Source organism: Lonchura striata, chromosome 3 (assembly GCF_050655825.1).
Source record: "Lonchura striata isolate lonStrDom1 chromosome 3, ASM5065582v1, whole genome shotgun sequence".
NCBI lineage: Eukaryota > Metazoa > Chordata > Aves > Passeriformes > Estrildidae > Lonchura > Lonchura striata.
In genome coordinates this window covers 13881391-13906183 of record NC_140705.1, presented here as the reverse complement: position 1 = coordinate 13906183, position 24793 = coordinate 13881391, and the positions used below count along the sequence as shown (strand labels likewise).

General features: G+C 42.9%; 1 protein-coding gene across 1 annotated transcript; it reads left to right on the top strand.

The window, feature by feature from the left end:
• The first annotated feature begins 1231 nt into the window (after positions 1 to 1231).
• TRIB2 (tribbles pseudokinase 2) lies at positions 1232 to 22013 on the top strand. Its single transcript, XM_021525384.4, has 4 exons — positions 1232 to 1309; positions 2158 to 2576; positions 6543 to 6835; positions 19655 to 22013. The coding sequence occupies exons 2-4, from the start codon at positions 2307 to 2309 to the stop codon at positions 20121 to 20123; spliced, it is 1032 nt and encodes a 343-aa protein (XP_021381059.1). The 5' UTR covers positions 1232 to 1309; positions 2158 to 2306; the 3' UTR covers positions 20124 to 22013.
• Positions 22014 to 24793: the final 2780 nt, after the last annotated feature.

The window sequence follows — 24793 nt, the reverse complement described above, 5'->3', positions numbered from 1 at the left end:
GGAAAGGACACTCAGGACACAGACAGTTCCTTGGCATTGCCCTGCAAAGGCTGCAGCTCTGGGACAGAGCTGTCCTCGCCTCATAGACCTATTCTCTTCTTAATGTTAGCTTGTATATTTTTCCCCCTTTCTTGAGGGGCAGGAGGGGAATGGGGGAAGAGATTTGAGTATTTGGGTTGCTTTGGGCTTTTTTCGGTCGTTTCAAAGAAAATCATCACCAACATCCAGACGAAAACTAGGGATTACACGTCAGGCTCATTAGGAGTGCAGGGAACTGCTCATCAGATTTCAATATATAGCTAAACTGTTATTTAAACAAAAGGGGACAGATTAAAAAAAAGGACAAAAAAACAACAACAACAAAAAAACCAAACCAAAACAACAACAAATCCAAACAAGCAAACAAATAAACAAAAAACCCCAACCAAACCAAACAAAACCCAAAAAGACCCAAAAGAAAACAAAACCAAAAAAATCCCCACCACACGACAGCCCGCAGTGGTGCTGGGCGGAGACAGACCGACCGACCTCATTCATGGCTTTCTCTGTGAAAAGGTTTAGGTTTTCCCCGTCTTCCCTTCCCCCGCACTCCCTCCTCCCCTCCGTTTTAATTTTGGGACGGATTAAGACAAGTCTGGAGTCGGTAGAACTCCTCCCACCCGGCAGCATCAGGGTACAACCGCCCGGGCTCCCCTAAGTCTGCGGGGCCCCGCGCTGCCCGGAAAAAACCGATTGCTTCATTGAGAAAAAAAATCCGGCCAGCACATGAGATACCGCATCATCCCCCGCGCCCGGCAGCGGAGCGGACTCTGCTTTTAGGGCAGCTTAAGCCACTACCATTACTATTGTTATTATTTTATTCGGTATTAAAATTAATACCAACATCTCGCCCCTAGCCGCAAGGGCAATCCTCGGAGAGGCTGGACCTGCCGGAGCTCTGTCAGCGGGAGAGCCGCGGCCAGCAGCATCCCACCGCTGCACAGTGCTGCTCACGCTGGTGGACACACCGGGACACATCGGAATACACTAGCACACCCCCGGGTTCCCGAGCCGGCGGGCCGCCCCCGAGCCCCCAGCGCCTCGGCAGCGCTGCGGAAGGACGGCTCACCTTGTTTACCCCGAGCGCGGCCGGCGCGGGGGGAGGCTGCGGGGCGGGCCGGGGCGGGGCGGCCGGGGCGGGGCGCGGCGGGGCCGGGCCGGGCCGGGCCGGGGCGGGCGGCGGCGGTGGGGCAGTCGGGCTGCGCGCTGGGCACCGTGCGGGCGTGCGGCGGCCGGCAGCGAGCACGGAGGCAGCCAGCGTCCCCGCCACGTAAGTAGTTACTGATACAGCGGGGGGGAGACGGTGCCTCGGTGGAGGGGAGCGGCGCGGCTTCCCTCTCCTCCCCGTGTTCTGTCCCCAAGAGAAAAAAAAAAAATCGTCAAACAGAATTTGCTCTCCGCATTTATTTTTTTAAGCGATCCTAGTTAATTGCCCCTTATGGCCTTGCGCTTATCGCCCTCCCAGCCCCTGCGGTAAGAACTCGGCCCCTTCTCGCCGCGCCGGTTTTTGTTTTCTTTGTGCGTGAACTCCATTAAACGCGGCGAAGGCAGCGAGTCCCCACTCACAAATCCGCTGTGCAGGGGGGAGCGTGGGAGCGCTCTCTATTCTCTGGTTGCACTTTTTGTTCTGTCGCGACGACGACAGCCCGTTCCTTTCCGCCAGCGCGGAGCGGTGCGGGCTGCCCCGCGCTCCGCCGCGCTCCCCTGGTGCCGGTGCGGCTCCCCCGATCGCCCGCCGCGGTCCCGCTCCTTTGTCGGCCCAAGTTAAATGCTCCCTCGCTGTTTCGCGGGGCATTCTCGGAGCGCCCCGGGCGCTAGCGGCGAGGCTCCCGCGCCATCTACAGCCGAGCCGCGGCAGCGCGGCGCTGCCGGGCCGTAGGGGAGCGGAAGGACGGTCCCGCTGCGCACACCGCGTTACCGACCTTTTGTTGCCGCCCGCGCTGCGCGCCCCGCGGGAGCGGCGGCCGCCCAGCCCAGCCCCGGCCGCGCCGCCGCCGCTCCTCGGCTCCCCGGCTCCGGGCGCCGCTGCCCCGCCGCCGCGCTGCTCCGCGCCGCTGCGCGCCCGGCCGGCGGCGGGAACAAAGGGCCGCGGGCTGAGCGCTCTCTCCCTGTGCCCAGGACGCGGCGCTGAGGCTGGTCGCCCGCCGCCGCCGCGCTCCCGCTCCCGCCCCCCCCGCCACACAAAGGCAGCCGCAGCTGGACGGGCGAGGGACCGCGCTCCACGCCAGGGCTCCGGTGCAGCGTCTCGGCTGGTCTTCTCCATACTCATGAACATACAAAGGTCAACCCCTATCACGATAGCACGATATGGGAGACCGCGGAATAAAACCCAGGATTTTGAAGAGCTCTCGTCCATACGGTCCATCGAGCCAAGCCAGAGTTTTAGCCCGAATCTAGGCTCGCCGAGCCCGCCGGAGACCCCGAACTTGTCGCATTGCGTTTCTTGCATCGGGAAATACTTATTGTTGGAGCCTCTCGAGGGAGACCACGTTTTCCGAGCCGTACATCTGCACAGCGGCGAAGAGCTGGTTTGCAAGGTAATGCCTCTCCTTGTTCTCCCCCTCCCCCGGTTCTCCCCTGTCGCGCCTGGGTTTCCCGTGTCTTGCAGGAGGGCGAGCATGGCCGTGTACCTCATTTATTGAATAGCGGAGAAACAAAAGGCAGGGAGACAGGATTATAGGCGAATCCTGTAACTTTTCCCTCTCTCCAGACAATGGCCACGTTATAGCGGTGGCCCGGAGCCAGGTCTGCCTTCTATTGGCAGGGGGATATTGTTCTGGAAAGAGCCGTAGGTTTTAACGTGAGTTCAGACCAGGAGAAAGCCTCATCTTCCGCACACTCACTTTTCAAGATGGAGTAGGGAATCCCCAGCTAATTTTAAGGTGTTGGGACCTGCTGACTTCCTCGATTTTTTACTGCCCCCAATTCTGTGCGTTGGGGGTACGGAAGAGGACGGAGAAGCTGGGGGTCTGGGGGTAGATTGCCATCAGCTTTTTCTTAAAAGTGATTTAGAAAAGAGAAGAAGCACATCTAATTAATCAGCCTGAGCTCCCTCACGGTGGAGGTTGTTTGCAAACAGCATCCTCCCCCACTGCCCAACTGAGCAAGAATAAAACCTGCACACCTACGGTTTTTAGAAGTGCAGACAGAATAGCTGTCCCACTCTTTGTAGCCTACCGGCTTTTCTCTGCCTCCTCCCAGTTTGCTCCTACTATTAAAAGGTGAGCTGTGGGAAAAAGAAATCCGCATGCGTGCACATCTGTGGAGGGGTGTTTTTCTCTTTTTGAGCTGAGGGAATATTATCCTTTGTTCCCAAATTGTGATTCTTTATTGTCTGTGGTGAGACAGACTTATGTCCAGCAAATGGAAGCAGTACCCAGTAGTAGTTTTTATAACTACATAGCAAATTGCAACCTTGCAGCACATGCTGCAGTGTTTGTATTATTCCCAAAACACGGAATTATGCCATTTGGCAAATTTCTAGATGGAAAAGTAGATGCATTATAGCTTACTAGTATTCCAGGAATTAATAATAGTGTTGCTGACTGTTTCATACTTTCTCATACTTGATTCATAAAAAGTTATGGACTAGACTGTAGCAGAGAAAATAATCGCTCCTCCTTTCTGTTTGTGAAGATTGGAGTTCAGAGGGCAATTTAAATATGCCTACTGATTGAGTTATAAAACCTGATGTTAAGGCAGCCTAGGTCTTCATGTGATTATTTAAGGGAAAAAAGGCCCATGGTTTTGCGAAGAACTAATATTGCATGCTGAACTGGATGCTTTGTTACTAAACTGAAACAGAACATGAGAATTTGGAGAATGAAAGCCCAGCTTGATGCAGTAGTACAGTGCTGCACTCTAGGACATTGGCATCTTTTCATGAAACAAACAGATCTCACAAAGCTGCTGCTCTGCATGAAATTCTAGGTGAACTTGCATAGCAAGTAGTAAAGCGGGGGGCTATGCGCTTCTTTGTTTCCTGTTTGGTTTGCAGGATTAAGGCACTGTTGATAACAGTATGAACAGTATAACTGCAGCTCACAAAGACTGGGCCGTTATTTTTTTTCCCTTCCATTTAAGCTGTATGTTTTTGAGCTGATCCTGACATTTGAAGAGTATCAGTTTTTCCATATGTGCAAGGCACTGCTAGCTGTGCTGCAAAAATACGATCTTAGCCTGGCTTGCTAGTTTCTGAGTATGCAGTTGTCAGTCCTGAACTCGGCTTAATTTAATGTGTGCTTTAATATGCCTGCAGTATCACAACAGTATTTGTCAAGTAGCCTTCCAGCAAAGAGAGGTGCTCTCTGGTATCTTACTGAAGATGCTCTTAGAGATTGCTTGCAGAAACGCTGGGTTGGATAACAGACACATACTGATGATTCTCAAGATTCATTTGGCTGCACCCAGCGACTGTACAGATGCCGTTATTTGCTTCAAGGCTCTGTGGCATCCAAACAATGGTAACTTCTCACTTCTAATTCCCAGCGAGACCTAAATCAAACTGCAGTTTATTGGACATTTGCTGAATTGAGGCCAAGGATCTTAAAAACTGGGATACAAAGAAGCCCTTTATAGAAGGTATTTGACACTGTAGCAGTATGATAGTGCTTCCTATCTACTCCCGTTCAAACACAGCACTGAGCTACTTATTTAACATAGTCTGAGAACCACAAAATGTAACTAATTTACATTATGATAATCTGGTTTAGGAGAGAATTCTGGAAAGATATTTTTTTCACATGAGGGTTTGAGCTGCATGAATTTTCCTGCTTAAATTTTATTTTATAGCAGCTGCTTTGTAGACGAGCCATTCACTTACAACGTAGTAGTTGTGAGTTTTGAGATCCAAATGTCAATGAATTCTCCTCTGGAATGAATTGCACACCAGGGATTTTAGCAACACCCCCTCCCCGCCCTGGTTCTGCTTCCCTGGTGCACCATGTCACCAGAATGCCTCGGTGCTAATCCTCCCCCCGTAAAATGTGCTCAGTCTGTTTGGCAGTCTGCCTTTAAGGTTGTTTTTCCCTATGCCAGGGTAAGGCAGTGCAGGTAGCGGGTGATGGGAAGAGGAGGTCTGTGAGGAGGGGGTGTCCCAGTTTCTTGGGATTTGGGTCTTCTTTTGTGGAAGGAGTTTATTAGGATTGTGCTCTGAAGCATTAAATGATGCAGGTTTTGAAGCATCAGGTAAATTTTGATTGAACTGTATCTTTCTCACTCAATTTTTAAAGGTTTTTAAAGCTTTAGAGAAAACAGGAAAATATTTGCTTCTCAGAGAGGGTGCAAATACCCACTATCAGAACACAAATGCTAGAATACAGAAAGGAAAAAAACAATTGCAGTTTAAAACAGTGGTTAGAGAACTAGACCAGTTCTTCATTTTTATATTTAGTTTGAAGGACACATGACTACCTTAAATTTTTTTAATAAGGTAACAAAACACTTATGAGCAAGTTACATATTAATCGAGTTTTTAAGCTGGTGGAAGTACTAATACTTGCTTTGCAGTCCTCTTCACTAAGTATAATTAAAAATAAAAATCACTCCTATCAATACTTTGCTCAGTCTCTTTTAGCACACTGACTTCTGTTATTCTCAATGAAGTCTTTCATTTTCTTGTAATGTGGTCTTTTCTCAATTGACTCAAATACTGATTCATTCGTCATCACTAGATTATAGTAACTTTTTATATTTGGGTTTCCCAGCAGCTTTTTAAGTTCTTACAGCTCATTCATAAGATCAGTGATAACATACTTAGTAGTAAAGGGACACTTTGCTTTTAATGGAGCACTTGATTGAAATGCAGAGAGTTCAGGGTGGTTTTGTCTTTGCCTTTTGAAGGGTGTTTGTCTGTGCTCCAACAGGCAGAGCTATTTCCCGGGTTGTCCTTCTGATCTTATAAACAGCCATTGTGGAACTGAGACTTGGAAAGTGAAAGTGACTTTGCTGTTTTTCAGAGATGAAAGAAAGGCAGGAAGTAAATAGGAATAGCAATAGATGATACTTTAAGCTTGGAAATCCTTAAGGCTTTAATGGGTTAATAAAATCAAAAGAGCCAAGCATGTGTATCAGGGTGGATTTAATGTGACAGCTTCTCTCAATACAAAGCTACTGGCTGTATTTTTTATGAGTTTATTTGGATGGAAAATAGAAAAGAAACACGCTTCTTTCTGAATACTGCCCTTATACATCACTAGGCTTCACAGCTTAATTGAGATTGCATTCTAGATTTGATCATGTGTTAGCTATTGTAACTCTGCTTGCTACCAGTTTTGAAGACTAGCCTTTCCTGTCAAGCTTATGTGTCTTCTGTGTGGGGTTGTACAGTCTGCTCTGTTGTGTCCTTAGTGCTGTGAGTTTGTGGCATCCTGTTTACATTGGTGCAGCTCTCAGCGGTGACATCAATTGTACTTAGGGATGGTTTTGTTAGCAGAATCAGATGTACCATGACTTCACTGTCCTTCATGATGCTAACCCTGGCTTTACTGTCATTGTTCCTGCAGGTGTTTGATATTGGCTGCTACCAGGAGTTATTAGCACCATGTTTTTGTCTGCCTGCGCATAAAAATATCAACCAAATTACTGAAATAATTCTTGGGGAGACAAAAGCGTATGTGTTCTTTGAAAGGAGCTATGGGGACATGCATTCGTTTGTTCGTACCTGCAAGAAGCTTAAAGAAGAGGAGGCAGCCAAACTCTTCTATCAAATAGCTTCCGCTGTTGCACACTGCCATGATGGTGGACTGGTACTGCGAGATCTCAAGCTGCGAAAGTTTATTTTCAAGGATGAAGAAAGGTAAGTCTCCCTCATTATGGCTGGGGCTGCCTGAGATCAGGTAGTCGGAGTTGCAGGATACTGTAGCCTTTGTTTGTAGTACACTTTATTTTCCTCTGCAACCTGCTTGTGGGATGGATGTGCCATTTTACCTTCTGGCTAAGGTTTTGGGGTAAAGCAAGTATAGAGAGCTGTTTGCATCAGGCCTTGGCCTCTGCATCTCCAGATGCAGTTTTCTCATTCCTATTGGGGAGATACCTTCTGCAGGAAAGCTCTGAAAGGGTGTCTGGTGTAAGAGCTGCACTGTCATAAAGGCTGCTAGTGTTAAAAGAGGATGTTAAAGAGGACTGGGGACTGAAATGACTCGTTCCAGTGAGGAGGTGTAAAGAGGAAGAGCAGTCAAGTGTTTTCTGTTGGACTGTTCTGAGAACATCTTGTTTTCTATGCTGGGAGGGTCTGGAGGCTGCTTGTAAGAGTATTATGTGGTCACTAATTGTACTAAGACTAAAACTGCCTTGCACTGGGGGTGCTTGTTTGTACAATCAGCTGCTGTAGTACTTGGGGAAATACTGTTTTGGTTTTATTAAGTAATATCTTCTCCCTATTTTATTAAGTAATATCTTCCTTTGGGGAAGGAGTATGGGAAGGCAGGGAAAGAAATAGCACTGGGTGCTCAGAGTATATTGTTGAAGTGCTCTTTCTGATGTGGACCAGTAGCTGTGGTACCTGTGGAAATTTCCTGTCTCTTTCCTTGTGTTTACCAGTCTTCTTCGTCTTGAATGATGAATTTATTTGCAACTGCCACATAAGGTATCAGAGCAATAAATACTGTCAGAATAATGTCAGGGTTTCACAGAGTGATTAAACTGGAAGATGACCATTAAAAAAAACTCCAAACATCTAAGCAGGAGCAGAGGCTGTCTTTGTGCTTCTTCTGGTTTTAGTAGAGAATGGGGAGATGTTTTACCTTTTTAATTGAAGACTAAAAATTGCCTGAAAACTTATTCAAACTGCTGCAGATTGAAATGGATGTTCTGGAGAGCTTTGTTAAAAATAACCAGTGCAAAGCAATTATGTTTGAGGGAATTGCAAGCAACAGCCAAATTCTCTTTAAGTTCTCCACAGGCTCATGAAGCTGGTGATCTAAAAATTAGAAAAAAACTAATACACAATTCATTCAGGAAAGAAAAGTTCATTGTCTTAAAATAAAAATGACATCATAAAGATTACAACCTATCCCATTTAAATATTCTCTACTTTTATTTTTTTGCAAGCTGAGTTCTGCAAAATAGGCTTCTCCTTTTAATCTGTTTACAGACTGAAAATAATATATATTTTCACTTCTTAATTCAGTTCAGATGATTGTCTGCAAAGCATTTTTCTACTGCAGCCCCAAGGTCTGATTCCTTTTTTTTTAAATAAAAAAATCATAAAATTAAACAAGCTTAATGTCCATTCATAAAGAAATGCAGGGCAGGTAGATGTAAAATGCCCTTCCACAAATTTTACGCCCAGTTTAATAACTAAGCAGCATTGTAGAACCTCTGATGCTGATAAGAAGGAAACTTGTGCAAAATAGTTGAGCAAGGGATTGTTCGCTCTTGTAGCTGATAACGTCCTAATATTAAAGTGGATTTTTTTCCTGGGGGTATATGTAAACATGTGTGGTTTTGCATGAAGAACAGAACTTGGAAGAGCTCCTTCAAGGGAAGGCAGCATGAGCTCAGAACAGTGCCGTGGGAGCAGACGTAGGCCTGTGCTGAATGCTGTTGAACTCCTACCCTGCTGCTTACTAGGAACTGAATGCAGCATAGGAGGCACAGGGCCAAATCCTTCAGCCACCCAAGAAAAGTGGTGTGTACTGTAATAGCAGTGTTGGCTTTTATGAATGTTTTTAACTTAGCTGCTGTCTGCAAAATGACACTGTTACTCAGTTTTGGGTATTGTCTTCTAATTATACAATAATTCACTTTAAAGGTCAAATAGGACTTGCTGGTTATTTTTAAGATAATCATAATGTGGTTTTCTTCTGGATGTAATGTTGCTTTGTAAGTAGGAAGGTATTGTCATCCTTTCTCTGCTAAATAAACAGAGATGAAATAATGTGAGATAGAAATAGAACCAAACAGCAGTGACTGCCTTTTTTCACATCCTCTGATCATCATACTGTAATCAGTCATCACTTTCAATCTCCTGCTATATTTAGAAATGAAAAATCTTCCTGGTCTTCCTGAGTTCACAGAGGTGTTGGTGTGTTGCCTGCACCCCTCTGAGCTCCCATGTGTCTGAGGCTGCTGCTGAGGATGCCTGTGTGCTGAGCAGTCCTGGAGGAGCTGCTGTCAGCAGCCGTGTCTGGCAGATGGGTGCTGCACCATCCCTTGCTCTCTGGTGCTCATAATGAACCAAAAAGGGTGAGAAGAGATAAAAACGATGTTTTGAGAAATGTATGTGAACTCTGCTGCTGTGTGTCACCTGCTCTTCAGTGGAGCTCTTTCTTAGCAGTCCTTTTCCTATTTCTTCAAGGCTATTTTTCTGTAGTTCATTTAAAGTACCTACAGCTTTGGAACTTCCTCTTCCTGAAGACCCTCATGGGCTTTAATTTTGGTAGAAGAAAAGATGTGAAATCCAGCATGCAGACAGCACATGAATGGAAAACTTGGTGCTTTTATATTTTATTTTTAGTAAGATGCTTGTCTGATGTTAGCTGAGAGCTGCCAGACTGGAAGAGACAGAGGGAATGTGAAGGTTATATGGAAGTAGTTCCATTTGTTTAAAAAAGAAAATAATTTTTAAAGCATTTCTTAGTACATAATCTTTCATTGATCCTAATGAGATCCTGGTAGTTCAGTAGAAAAACAGAGCTCCTGAAGTTTTGCAGGTGGGTGCACAGTGTTGAAATTCTTCTACCTCATTCCCATTATGTAAATTACAGCTGAAATTTTTAAAGATTTGGGCTCCTGATCTAGCAGCACCATGAGTGCTCTTTGCTTCCACATGATGTCTCCACTAAAAATGTGTGTTATTTGGATGTTGGAAATCACAGTGCCTTGGCATATTTCTAATGAACTGGGAGGTAAGAAGGTGGAATAAAGTGCTGTTGTAGGCTGGTAGCACTCAGCATTTTGTAGGGGTCCTGATTGTAGTAGGGGTGTTCTCTTAGTGTGCTAAATCCATGACAGACTCTGATCATGTCTTACACTATTGTATGTGTGTGAGTACATTAGCACTTAAAATGAAACTCAGAATTCCACTGTGGAAACAAACAGAAACAATTTGTTTATGCTTCAAGGTAATTTATAGTCTCTTTAAATCCTGAACTGTAGGAAGTATGAAGATAGGGTAAATTGCATTCCATATAAAAGATGTGCTGTTGCTACATGGGGTTTGTTAGTGTAGTTATGTTTTTTTAGGGGAGTTCTCTGTAGATCCCTTTGTAAACTGTAAGGGAAATAGCCAGTCTTGTAGTATTCAAGTTTCAGAGTTAAACTCCATAAACCTGCAGCTAATTTTGATGAAGCAGAAGTTCTAAGACATTACAGCATGGCTGGAAATGTTTTGTAAAACTGGGTTAGCAAGCAGCAGCAGCAGATCTTTTGAATTATTGTAGTGGCTTCCAGAACGATGAAAATATGGAAAACAACACTGACTTGCCATGCTGAGTCTCAACGGACTTTCTAAAGTACCTCTAAGATACTTGAACACTTCAAAACTGTGTCCTTGCATCTCAGAATGAAACTTGAGTCCGAAACAGTGAATGACCTATGATAAAACCTGTGTTTTTGTATGCTTTCTGCTTCCATACGTGTTGTTAAATATTTTTTGTCCCGAGTATGAAGCCAGGTTGGTATTGATGTTGTGAGGCTCTTCCTTTTGAGTATTTTATCTGTTTGTATCATGGTATTTACTGTTTTCCATGTACAGCCTGTCCTCATAGTAGGCCCTTGGGCAGAACAACTGTGCCCTTCTCCTAGCTGGTGTCCCATAATGATGCAGAACAGGCAGGTTTTTTTGGGTTGTGCTAAAAATAGTGCTATACACAGTATATAGCTAATAAAGCAGTTCATCAGTCTGATACATAGCAGATGCTTTGAGAAAAAGCCATCTGAAAGATCTCAGAATTAAATGAAGCATTTCTGTGTTGGTTGTTTCAATGGTTTGCTTAATACAAGAACATTCCTGCTGTCAGGGAATCATTAATTTCTTTAGTGTATTTTTAAGCCTTTAATTATATTAAAATATTAGCTGTCGTAATATTTGAAGCTTAAAGACCTTGTACATTCATCATACTTGTTGAAGGGAAAATTAAAATAATTTTGGTATTTAGATATTGTAATTTTCCTCTATTCTTTGAGTAAATATGAGGCAGGTGGGATTCAATAAAAATAAACAGGATTTGACACTTTTTGCTCTATGCCAGGGGAATGCAGCCAGTACAATACGCTAATTTAGAAAGCCTGTGTTAGCATAACGTATTTACTTGCTGCTCTTAGAATATTTTTTCCCCTTTAATTTCTCAGCTTTTAGTTGGTGATGGTTTAACATGACGTAGTTATGCTGTTTGCAATCCTCATGATACAAACCTGATCCCACAAAATAGTACAAATGCATATACCAAGCATTTTGCATGTAGACCTTTCATTTTCTTCTAGTTAGTAGTAAGCTTTTCTCCCCAGCATTATAATCAGATAATAATGTGGTCAGCAACTTTTTCATCAATGTGTTTTCATTTGCAGTTACCCTTACAATTCCATAGAGCACATGTAAGTTAATGCTTTCCCCAAGTCCTAGAAAGGAAGTCCTAAAGTGGAAGAAAATCAAACAAAGTGGGAGTGCTCTTAAAATACCCAAGATTTAGAAATAAAACCAGTCTTCATCCATTTTGTCATTTAAGTACTTTGCTCTACCCTGAATGGGGCCACAGGACCAAAGAGGACAAGTTCTCCAATAGTGCAGACTCACAGGTCAGATTTCAAACCAGAAATTATTATTCTTAGAATATGGGAGGAAGGAGAATTTCTTAATGGACAGCAAATCTGCTGTGAAGCTTAAGGTAGAAGATGAAGTGGTTGCACAACTGTTTTTCACAGAAGGGTTTGTGCACCCTTTGCCTTCATGTGGTTTGGTTGCTAAGTCTCTGTTCTCTCACCCTGTTCCTGGGAGCAGCACTGAATTTGCTTAGTGTTTGGTGCCCTTCCCAGCGGGAGGGAAGAGGGAGGCTGTGTGCAGGTGGTGAACATCACGGGCACCCTGTGAAGTGCATAGATCTCCCCCGAGGGCATAGATAGTCATACAGGTTAATTGCTGTGCCAAAGGTTATAAATTAATGCAAAAGCCAGGGAAGCTTTGGCTGCTGTCTGGCCCTGGGATGATGACTGGAACTCAAAAGGACCTTGAGTCAGCTCGAGGCCTTTCAGTGAGACCAGGGGTGTCAAGAGCCTTTACTGCTGTACCCAGCAGTGGAGTTTGCAGGAAGTTTTACCCCTGGACTGTCTGTGGTTCATAGTAGGGCCTTGTCTTCTTCACTCTCCCTGTTCAGGCAGGATGCTGTGGTATGTGTTGGTTGTCAAGCCAGTCATGAGTGGTGCCTCTCCGAAGATGCCCATCATGGGATTGATGTCTCTGACAAAAGGAGCTTTGTAGTCCCTGGGAGTTAGACGTGTCTTAGGACATCTCTAATTCAGTTCAATAGCTCGGTCTTTAGAAGACTTGAAAACCTCAATCCATAGACTTGCTGCAAAATGGTCCGTGTTGAATTATGAGTGGAGACTGAGGGTATCTGGATGTCTGTGCTAGGGGTGAGTGAGAAAAGGAGCCCAACTAGCCACAGCACAGTGGATTCTCAGAGTGAAATTCTTCTGCTGCCTTCTCTTTTAAATGTCCTTATTATCACACTGGGAGATTACTTCAGGCTTCGGGGGGAGAGGAAAGGTGGAGATTGTAAAGAGGAGGCAACCTGGGGCTTATTTAGTCTTGAGCACCTGCTTTTTTAGCAGATGTGTATTGCTTGGAGACAGGATTGCAGGCATCTAAGCAAAAGGTTTTCAGTAAGGTTGTGAAATAATGGCATGGCCTTAGAGATGTTGAACACCTGTTGTAGGCTCAGAAAGTGCAGGGCTGTTTTCACAACATGCAGTTATGTTAAAAATATTGTGCTCTTCTTTCCCTATGGAGCTTCATCATGCATTGTATCAAAAGACCTAGAAATGATGAGAAACACAGCATATGGTTGACAGCACAGCCTTTTAAAACTCTGATCTTCAATGTAATCTAACAAGATAAAAGTTAGGTGGTGAAGTAGCTGCCCTGAGCCAGATTCTTATAAAAAATGGATTGCTCAGGGTATTGTAACTGAGCTCCTCTGTGGAAGGGTCTGCAGTGGATTTCACAGCCTGCGCCCAAACACATGCATCACTACCTACCAGCTGTCTGGGGAGCATGTTTTGTATTTAGGCAATAAGGGCATGGAAGAAACTAAGTATATGGCATACAGGACAAGCTGTTCCCAGCAATCCTATTTGAGTGTTGTAAAACTGAGGTCTTTGGGGCACCAGTCCTTCCTGGAGGTGAGTCAGAGCATTTGTAAGTGGAATTCTGTAGGGAAAAAGCCCAGACCAGCTTAAAACAAGTTAAAAGCTCTAAGTTGCTGGGTACTGCATGTCAGGGCCGACTGTGCTGTTAGCATCCCTGCAGAGGAAGGGTGGGGGAGATGTAATTTTTAGAGGCTTCCTTATTGTGCGGAAGTATGAGTGAAGGAACCTTCCCTTAGGAACAAGGTTCATCCTGTAAACCTCTGCTGCCTGAAAGTCCCAGTTTTCTTTTGAAACATATCCTTGAGCCTGTTTCATTATGCAAGAAACTGTCTAGCAGCCTTTGTGCAGAGATTGTTTTTTTCCTTCTCTGAAATTGTGTAGGATGTTGTGTGGTGAGCACCCTTGCTCTGTACTGTTACAAATTGGAAAGGGATCTATTGGTGAAAGGAGCAGGATTTAAATTGATGGCATAACATTTTCCCCTGCTCCTGTGTGCCTCTCTGCCCCCAAGGAGATTGGGTAGCTGTGAGTTCAGGAGGAGTCTTTTCACCAAAGCTGCAAATCATCTGCCTGGGGTTTCATTACTGCCTTTCCTGTCTCCTGGCTCCCTGATGAAGAATGCCTACTTCTGCATTATTTAGGAGAGATTCCCTTGGTTAAAAAAAAAAAAAAAAGAAAATCGATTAGCAAAAGAAAACTGCTTGCAGTGTTGAGTTTCCTTTTTTGGTTGTTTTTTTTTTTTTGTTTTTGTTTTTTTTTTTTTTTTTTTTTGCCTCCTTGTAACTCTAATTGCATGCATGCTCTTCTCATCTTTATGATGAGGTGTGGGCAACTGACCTCAATTAAATGACCTGTAAATTATTGGCCACCTAGGAGCAATCCCTAGTCCACTGGGCAGTCAAGGGCTTGAATGTCTCTACCTAGGGAAAGGCTTTCCTGGTCTCAGAATAATAGTGAAATATGAGATGACATTGCTTGGGTGCTTTTAGCTTTTTACTGTTGCAGGAATATTGTGAAGCACCTTTAGGAATTGCCATTTTATATTTACCTGCAATTGTATTTAAAAAAATGGTAATTTAGATGGCAATGATGTTTGTTTCCTGATCTCCAGAGTCTGATGCATAGAATCTGTAAATCTGGACCTTTTAATTTTACCCAGCCTAAGTAACAATTGGATGGTGTATCTGGAGTGTCTGTAGCAGGATGGCTCCTTCAGTGTCTTCCAAAAGCAGCTGTTTTGGTTGTAATATGGGGAATGTTGCTGTGCAAAAATGTGGGCCTGGTCTGCAGTTAGTTTTCCCAAAATTGGAAGGTTGGCTCAGCTGTTGCTCAGGTACTATTTCTCATGCGTTGTGGACAGACTAGAAGCAACTGCTTTCATTGATTCGGGTGCAGGCTCCTTTTCTAGTGACTGCTTATTCACTGCAGTGAAGATATTTTCTTCTGAAACACTCAGACTATCAGTTCTTTTCTCTGCTTTAAATGTTAAAGTTTTTTTTTTTCCTCCTGCCTTATGAGTTTAGAGCCCTCTGAATAATTCAACTGATTTTGGTATGGAAATTGTTTGCTTTTGGAGAGCAAGTGTGAATGTTGGATTCTTACATCCTGATTTCAGTGTCAAAAGGCAGAATAGCAATTTACTGGTAGTCCCAAAGTTGTGCAGGGAAGAATAATGTGAATCTGTTGGAAGAAAGTGTGGGATTGTGCAACAAAGGCAGAGGTGAGTGCTCCGAAGGTTGCATTGGAGAATCTTCTGGAAGATGTTTAATTGATTATGTTTTGTTACATTACTGAAGAGCAAAGTCTGAATGCAGTCAAGTAATGAATGGCATATTGATAAGAAACTCAGAGTGGTATTGTTTTTCATGGATTTCCCTGACGGTTTCTATGGGGACAAAGACGCATTTCCCGTCCGAGTGCTGCTGCTGCCCTCTGATTGCACTTCTGTGGTTTCATTCACCAGTAATGGGAAAGCATTCATAGGCAGAATAGCTTCCCCTTTTTAAATAGCCATGATTCACGGTTGTATTTTTTTTTTTTAATGCATTAAACTAATGCAGTGTTTTATCAATGATCTGATAGATGCATAATGCTCTTTTTCCAAGTGCTTATTCAGGGTCTGTATTAAAACTTGAAATTATGTACTGTAATTACGTAAGCATTGGCAAAAGTCTTTGTTGCCCTACAGTATCTGTACAAAGTGATTCTCATCCGGCTGTGGCAATAGTTTACATTTGAACTTTGGGGATTAATTTTGTTGCAACTGTTTGTCAAGCTCAAATGCTGGTGCTTTTGGAAAACTTTTTTCTGTTGTGGGGATCCTCTCTGAGGATCCTTTTTCTCTTGTGGGGACTGATGTGCGTTAATTATTTAGAGAATGAGAGGTTTTTAGAGAACTATTTTTATTTGTCCTTTTTCTTTTCTGTGATGGCAGGCACTTCAGAGTTGATTGTGATTTCACACCTTCATGTTTGTTTTTTTCTGTTATTTGCCTTAACAAATGTCCAGTTAATCTGCAGTTAGATGCACTCCCCACCCTTTTCCATGGAGATTCTGTGTTCTCAGAATTGACTTGTAGTTTTCAGGGTCTGTTTGTTGTTGTTGGCTTTTATTCCTGTTCATGGCTATTTGATTTCAGTGATTTCTGAGAGAGGTGTGTGGGGGAGAGAGACTGCTTCTCATTCAGCATGTCTCTGCATTTCTCTGTATTTAGACTTTGACTCCCCTTTTTCCCATTCCCCTCCATACTCCCTGCCTGCTTTCCCCTCCAAAAACCAAACCCTAAAACCTCACTGGTCTGCAGAAAACAGACCTCTTTTAGCCAATGCTTGAAATGGAGAGTAAGGAAAGACCAGCAGAACTGGAAGCTGTTTCTTGCAGAGATGGGGGGGTGCTGTGAACGGGGAAATAGCAGCTTCTGAGCCAGGCTGCTGCTTTTTGGTAGCCTGAAAAGATGTGAAATGACTATTAAAAGGGGATGGAGAGTTGCTGTGTACACACCCCTGTGCAGCACCCAGTGGTAGTGCTGCACAGACTGTGTTCCATCTGTGGGGCTGGGTGGGTGAAATCACTGCAAATGGGCTGCAGTGGGTCTGCCCGGCCCCAGTGCTGGCTGGAGGTGAGGGGTGCTGGCAGAACCCCCTGTGAGCTCTTTCTGTTAATGACTGTGTGAGGTCACACTGCCCTTCCCGTCCTCCTGGGCTCTCCTTGCTGGACGGAGGGATGGGAACCCTGTGTTGTCATCTACTGCAAAGACACCAGACTTTACAAATGAAACCGGCAGCACCCGGATTACCTGGGAGAGGAGAAAGGGGTGCTGAGGTCATGCAGCTGGCAGTGTGCTCAGGGGATGCAGTCTGCCCAGGAGATGCATGCCCGGTGCTGCAGGAGCACTGCCTGCTTGCAGAGGAGCCATTTCACCACTTGCACCTTGCACACAAGGGAGTTTCTGGCTGAGGGTTCGGGGGCTGACCAGGAGGAAGAGGACTGAAGGTTGTGTTTTTGTTTAATTTGGGACCTTTTGTTTCCTCAAAGCCTGTCAGCTCAGCAGGATGAAAAACCTGGCCTGAGTGTTTTCATTTGCCTGCAGCTTACAGAGGAGCAGGCAGATAAGGGCCAGCTGTTGTTCCATTTGCTTGCTTAAACAAAACCCCCTGTTTCATGTGGAGGCTGCAGCACCTTGCAAGGAAAGCAAGATGGGGATATGTCTTTTATGTGCTGTCTCTGTTTTATTATCAAGAAATTATTTATTCTCTTGGAAAAAAATAAGAGGTTTTGACACACCTTGCTGTCAATTCTCTGTGGTTTTGTACCGTGTCCGTTGAAGGAAATGAGAGATTAGGGAATGCCAATAATTTTATGTAATATAAAAGCTTCTTATTGAACTGTTTTTCTAAAGTCTTTGGCAACTCCCAGAAATGTAAAATAGGATAGGAAAGTAAACAACATTTCCCTGTGTTGACACTGGGATGGCAGGCAAGTGTGTGTGGGGGTGAATTCCCTCCTGGAAGTTGTTTATAAATAGCCTGCTCTGCCCCATTCCCTGTGTGTGTGTTCTGCTTCTGTTAGTTAGCAGGAGTGAGTCGATGCTTTCCTGTCTGGCAGTTCAGTGACTTAATGCATGTTTGAATATCTGGCCCCACTGTTTTATTGCTACACATGCTTTTCTATGGAAAAACTGAGGTGGGCAATGCAAATGGAACCACAACTCATGTCCCTGCCTTCCCTTTCATTTCCTCTTCTCTGTTCTCTGCCCTCTTTGGCATGTTTTTTTTCCTCTGGGCGTTTCTCTTGCTCCTCTTCCTACGCTGTGCAGGTGCAGGAATGTGTCAAAGCTGAGCACTGTGAAAGGACTCTCCTCAAGTAATTCTCCTGTTGTGGACCCTCTGCTTTGTGTACAGAGGGGAATTTCTGTGGTCTTGGTAATTGTAGTTAAGTTTTTCCTTGCAGCCCACTTCCTGTGTGGCACATTGCTGCTGTAAAGTATTGTTCAAGTACTAATGAAGGGGCTGTCCATGGCCAGAAGTACTGTTAGGATGGCAGTGGTAATTAATGAGGAAGCAGGTGTGGTGAGCAGTGCCCATCAGCGCTGAACTGCAGGAGCAAACACTGGCCTGTTTCAGGAGAGAAGGAGCTGCCCTGACACACTGTGCTCGGGAGCCAGGTATTCGGAATTCTGTATTTATGACTTCCTCATCTGCGGCATGTTGCCAGAGGGGCTTTCACCTCTGCTAGTAAAAGTATTCAGCTGTTGAAAAGGTCCAAGTGTCATGAAAGTTTATGGCACAGTTGCCTCTGGAGTAACTCCATGGAGTAAAATGCTCTTCTGTTGGTTCAAAAAAGATAGGGCTGAGCTCCCCTGGAAGTAAGTCTAAGCCAAAGCTGGCCCAGATGTCTTTTGCAGCTCAAGCTCAATCAGTGTTGTCTTCAGTAAACATTAAAGAAACAAGGCTCTCCTTGTCTATTTTAATGCCTGTTAAATGACGTGGTTTAGTCAAGAGACGCAAGTTGTGCCTTCTGGGATGAAGTCCAGTCCCTTCCTGTGAATGTCTGTGGTATGAGAGCAAGGCTGTGTCACAGGGCTAAAAATGATGGTAACAGGTCTGTGGGGTTGAGGGAGGAGGGCACTAATACTCAAAGTTGAGTTATGACCCCAGATTGTTGAGAGAAAATCTACACTACTGCTAGGTCACTGTGCCATCCCAAGGCCCTGGACAAGCCCTGTTGCGTTGTAGTGACTCTGTTCTCAAAACCACCCTTTGCTGGGAAATAGTCTAAAGGGTTCTTGGTAATCCTTTGGATGCCTCCAACAGGGACAGATCTTTAAATATAGATACAAAGCCTAGCAGTGAGAAAAGAAAGACGGATTATGTTCATCTAGTGCTATGACAAGCAGCTCTGCATCATTTTTTCTGCTCCTGTGTGATATCCATAAGGTAAGAAAATCCTCTTGCAGAGATAATTACTGCAGCACAGTCACAAGTTCACAGTGCTTTGCAGGCAGCAGGAGTTTGCAATCTAGATAAGGCATTCCTGTCATCTCTGCAAGTCCTTTGCCAGCTTCTCTGTTCATTCCAGTGCGAGGAGCTCCTCTGGCTCAGCTGGGTAGATAAGCTTGCTGTTAATCATGGCCTTCAACTCACCTGATCTCCCTTTGCCCAAAATACACTTTGGGAAGACTGAAATATTTTAAAAGTGTTCTTTCTTATTTTCTCTTAAAATTGCTGGGGTAAAGGAAAATGGTGGTTGGTCAGAGGGATCATTTAAGTCAAAGTGTCCATTTTATTACTGTTAAACCTTGTGGAATTATAGGTGTACAGAGTGACTTCACTAGCATGAAGGTGTCGAAATAACCTTGTGTAGTTAGGACTGGGTTTGTATTTGGGCATGAATCCTACATGGGTAGGTTAGAGTACATCCAGCTCAGAAGAGGTCCTAAGGTTTATGTCCCCTTTTGGGAATCATGGCTATGTAAAATTAATCAAAAGCATGACTATGGTCGTTCCTTTTCTCTTTTTGAGAGATAAGCTTATTAATGAGTTTACTGGACATGACTCTATTTGAAATCTTGTAGCTGTAAGTCTGGCAGTATTCTCTATATGTGTCTAGGATCTCTAACCAATATGGAAGAGATGATACCAATTTGTCTGTAACAACTGCTGTGAGTGGGATTTTAAACTGATGCACTTCTGCAGTTGTCAGATTTTGTAGAGTATGACTATTATAACCATGTAATTGCAACAGCCAGAATTGGTGTTTGCTGTTTGCTTCCCTTGATAGTGTTGTGTTTTCTTTTTTTCCCCTTCCACAGGACTAGAGTGAAATTGGAAAGCCTAGAAGATGCTTATATTTTAAGAGGAAATGATGACTCTCTTTCTGATAAGCATGGATGCCCAGCCTATGTGAGTCCAGAGATCTTGAACACAAATGGCAGCTACTCTGGCAAAGCAGCGGACGTATGGAGTCTAGGTGTCATGCTTTATACCATGCTCGTTGGACGCTATCCTTTCCATGACATTGAGCCTAGTTCCCTCTTCAGCAAGATCCGTCGTGGGCAGTTTAACATTCCAGAAACTCTATCCCCTAAGGCAAAATGCCTCATACGTAGCATACTGCGTCGAGAGCCATCAGAAAGGCTGACTTCACAGGAAATTCTGGACCATCCATGGTTTTCTACAGATTTTAATGTATCGAATTCAGGATATGGTGCTAAGGAAGTATCAGATCAGCTGGTGCCTGATGTCAACATGGAAGAAGACTTGGACCCATTCTTTAACTGAGCACAAAGACTGGTGTTCAGAAGGTACACGACCTGGAGATGGACACATGAAGGAGCCCTTCCTGACCGCGTTCAATCACATCCTGCATCAGCCTAGCTTGGTAGCAAAAGACACTCAGAGGTCCTCAGATCGAGAAGGAACCTCCACAAGGAGCTAATATAACAAATGTAGCATGGGGACAGATTGGGGGGGCGGGGGGAGCTTGCTATCAGGTTAGATTGATTTGGAGGAGAAAAGGCAGCATGGAGCAATTGTAGCTTCACCTTTTTGGAGCCAAGGAGACTGCACATGCCAATTCTGGTGCAGCTGTATCACTCCTGTTTCTGTTCCATTAAAAACAGTGGTAACTCACAACAAATAGAAACTTTTTTGCCTCAGCTCACATCTTGGCATCGCACTGTTAGATATTTAACTTCAGCCATTATTCAGGGAAAATACAATTGGCTAACTTTTTTAATCAGATGTCTAATAATTAATGGGATTAATACAAGAAAAAAAAATTAGGTGCACAAAGATGGACATGAAAAGTGGGTGCTAAAAAAAGCAAAATTTCAGTTCATGTCTCTTGATAGGTATTTTGGAGTAATTTCTTCTAAATAAACTACTTAATATTCTTGTCAGGAAATGACATTTTAATGCGTTGTTCCCTTAAGGGGAAGTAACTGTCATTTAACAGGCTGTTCTGTTTTGTGTCAAATGGTTTGTTGCAGGAAGCTATTATAACTCGAACTTTCAACTGCATTACTGCTATAATAGGGGAGAAAAAAAGAAAAGAATAAAACTGTATAATTTTTTTTAAAGATATGAGATACTGGCTTCCATATCTGCCATGCTGCACGTATATGACTTGCGAGGGCAAAAAGCCCTTAACGGTGTCTTCATCTGAGAAGCAATCTCTTCTTTACTGACTAGCCCGTGTGTAAATAGAGGGCTCTTTATTATTGAGGAAGAGTATTGTGGGTTTTTTTCTTTGAATTCCTTTAAACTTGGGAAAAGAATTGTTCAATTTTCATTTTTGTTTATGTCCAGACTAAGAAATAAGAGGGTATTAATAAGCTGAACATTTATATTACAGATATTCCTCTTGAAACATACACAGTAATATGCACCTTTTGTATTGTCAAGACTTATTCTATTTATTGAAGAAAATGTCACAGTAGTGATGTATTAAGCCAGTACTTCAATTACGGGTTGACTTGGGATGACATGTTACATGCTGTAGTTAACACACTTCTTTTCTGTTCAGGTATTTCTGTCCCTAAAAAACTTTTTATTTAGCTTCTTTGTTTTTTTTTTTTTCTAGATAGCTTTATTTGATTTAGACTGGCAAATGTTTTTATTACTGCTTTTATATTGCTGTATGATATTGAAATCTCTTGGCATAAATATTTGTGTTTCCAGTACCTCAGTTGTTCTGATATTACTGCCTGTATACGTTTTGTGAAGTGGTCATGTTTTTTGGGTAGGTACATGTGGACTCTGTAGTATGTAAATGTTACTTGAATTTGTGCTTAATTATAGTATGTGGCATGTGCGTACAGCTACTTGGCATTTGACGTATGGATGCTATTTGCCTGCCTTGCAGGAAAGTTATGGTCCCACTCTCAAGAGGATGTTTCACAGTTCTTTATCAAGAGACAAAGCTAGCTGCAGCTGACCTGCCTTGGTTCTATTTTGGTAACTAAGAATATAAAGGAGTAATGTTTTTACACTCTGAAGATGGTGCTGTGTCAAGAAGGACTTTTTTTTTATTTTATAAGTACCTTATAGGAGGAAAGATTGGTGATGTGCATGGTGGGGTTTTACTGCCTCTGGTGCTTTGTCATGTATTTGGTTTAATGTTTTTGTCCTAATCTCTTCAATAAATAAAATTGTGCATATTTAACTAAATTCAGTGGTGAACAGTGTTCTTACTGAATGTCTGAGGTGCTGCAAAAGTTTGCTCTGTTAGGATCAGCTGGTATTTTTTGTGTTGCTGACAAGCTCTTGCCTAGTCCCGTGAGCTGAGAAAACTTAGCACTTACATTTATTTATAAGGTAACACTGTAAGCCTTTTCATCAAAAATTTACCATTTTCTCTGAATAAAACTGGCTTTTATTTTCTTTTCTTTTGGCTTGTCCCTGTGTCTTACCAAGCCCATTTACCTTTCTCAAGAAAGATACTGAAATATGGTGAGAACTTTGGTTCTGGGAGGCCCTTTGTCTGATAAAGAGAGATTCCAAAGTGGAGTGAGCTGGTATTTGCACTTTTCAAAATCCTGGGGCAGTGTGCATCTTGCATTGGCACCTCTATTCCAGAAAGGATGGTTTGGAATTAGCACCTCCTAATTTAATATCTTTTATTTAAGGCCAGATTCTGTTTCTGTCAATCACATTAATAATTAAGAGATGCAGGTAGTGACATATATAAAGCATGTAGGGTAATAAGGTGCTTTGAGAACGTGAGGCAGGACAGATTAATCCTGCTCCATTAAGAAAAGACAGTTTGAACTGGGCTTTGATTTAATAGCCACACTGCAGGCTGTTTTCAGCACCTCTGTAGTTAGAAAAAGCTATGGATGGTTGATAGTCACCCCAAAAGAAAACCCCCAGCCTCAAAACTCCCTATTACAAAATAAAGATTATTGCACTAGAACTGCTAGCACAGGGTTTACTGTCAGCCTGGCTAACTTTGAACTACGTGATTTCTTCCTAGGTAATTCTTGGCATGTGTTTCTGTTGGTAGATTGAGAATTAAAACTTGATTATAGCACTAACCAGAAATGCTATTAACATGTAGAAACACTTGAAGATCAGTTTTTAAATGATCTGTATGCCTGCAGCCAAAGTTTAAATTACTTGAAATTCTTTCAAATGAAACTCCCACAATAAATGTGCTTTATAGAAAAAAACAGATTGTAATCAGTCATAGAGAGAAGGGGAGCACTGAGGATTTCCCTCTCCCCCACTAAAACTTATGTGAACAGCTTCTGTTCTGGTTGGGTGGAAGTAGTTAGACCTTATTTTCCAGCAACCTGTATGCTTGCTTTTCACTGCCAGTAATTATACAAAAAATGCAGCTGACTAATGATTGCTCATTTGCAGTGAATTTTTTATTTGAAGATAAAGCTGCAGAGGAATCCTTTGGCAGCTGAAGTCAATTTTATAAAATGCTGAAGGGGTGCCTTGTTTTTGGAGCTTCCTTGTTCTAAAGCTAAATCCAAGAGGGGGATTTGTGATTCTGTTTTCTGGCTCTTTTTTGTTATTTCCGCTTCATGGGCACTGCTAGTTGAGTACACAGGTATAGTGCTGCTTGCTGCAGAAATGCTTGAGACAGCTTTCTTAAAAAGTGCTGCTCCACTCTCAATTTAGGTAGCAACTGCAGGGGGGATTTGGGATTTTGCTGAGCAAACTGTCACATAGTCTTAGCTGCCTCTCAGTCCTGGGAAAAAGGATGATCATCTCACAAATGTGCAGGGAGAAAAGCCATGTCTACAAACAAAAGCATTTCACAGAATATGACCCCATGGCAGACTTTGGAAGCCCTCCAGCCCCTCCTTCTCCTCTACCCATCACAAATTTAAAAAAAAAAAAAACAAAAATGAAAGAAAGAAAAAAGTTGTACTTCTCTTTTACTATAATATATAGATTATGTCAGTGCAGCACTGTGTCTGATTTCAAGCTACAGGCTTTTCTTCAGGACTACACAAACAAGAGACAATTATTCCTTTGGCACCATGATGTCATATAACCTGATCCTTTGGTCTTGCTGAGGTGTGCATGTGTTATGGAGATAAACAAGTCAATTAAAAATGCATTCTCTTGTAGATGAAATAACCTTGGTAAACTTGTGTTTCTGGAAAGAAAAAAATAAACTAAAAAAGCCCAGCCCAAGACTGTTAATCCCAAACTCTGCGTTCCTGGCAATTGGAGAGGAAGGGCATGAAACTTGATGCCAAGGAAAAATTCGTAAGAAGGGAAAAAAAAATAATACTCTTCATCCTGAAATGATTGTGTTGAAATTTGGAAATGTATGAGTGAGCTCCATGACTAATAGCATAATGAATACCAAAAGAATTAGTAATAATCAGTTCTTTATTCTTTAAGTTTTGGCTAAGATTTCTATGAAAAACTTGCTAATTTTATAAGTGACTAGCTTGTAACTTTTCTATTCTTTCAGTAGAAGCAAATGTTGAAAATTGGTAACATGATAAGGCAAATTGAAATCAAAGTGGGGTATAAATAACCTGTAATAAGGTGTAATTCCCCTGGAACAGGAGGGCTGAGGAAAATTTCTAAAGAAAACCCAAACAAGAAAACAAAAAACCCTTTAAATCAGGCCGGTTCTGCCACTGATTTTTGCTTTTCACAGTGTTCTTGACACTTAATGTTTTTGTTCCAGTTTCTGTGCCTTCATTTTGGCTTTTTTGACATTTGAATTAAATTTCTATTAGCATGAAATTTTGGTCCTCTAGAAATGCCTTGCCAGAGGCCTCTATACAAGTTTGAAACTCTAGGCTGCATTTAACTTGTAAATTTTTATGTATATTGGTGAGTGTTTGCAAATATGTGGAAAATTACAGTGAAGGTAGTGTAAATTCTGAGAAATTAATTTGATATTATTTGCACTGATGTAAATGAGTGGAATCCATTTCTTAAGGGCCTCACTACTGTGCTGAGAGATGTCATTC

Excerpts from the sequence above, each read along its gene's own strand:
- TRIB2 (XM_021525384.4), top strand. The coding sequence starts at position 2,307 with ATGAACATACAAAGGTCAACCCCTATCACGATAGCACGATATGGGAGA. Across the intron at positions 2,577-6,542 it reads GCGAAGAGCTGGTTTGCAAG|GTGTTTGATATTGGCTGCTA; the intron begins GTAATGCCTCTC and ends TTGTTCCTGCAG. Across the intron at positions 6,836-19,654 it reads ATTTTCAAGGATGAAGAAAG|GACTAGAGTGAAATTGGAAA; the intron begins GTAAGTCTCCCT and ends CCCCTTCCACAG.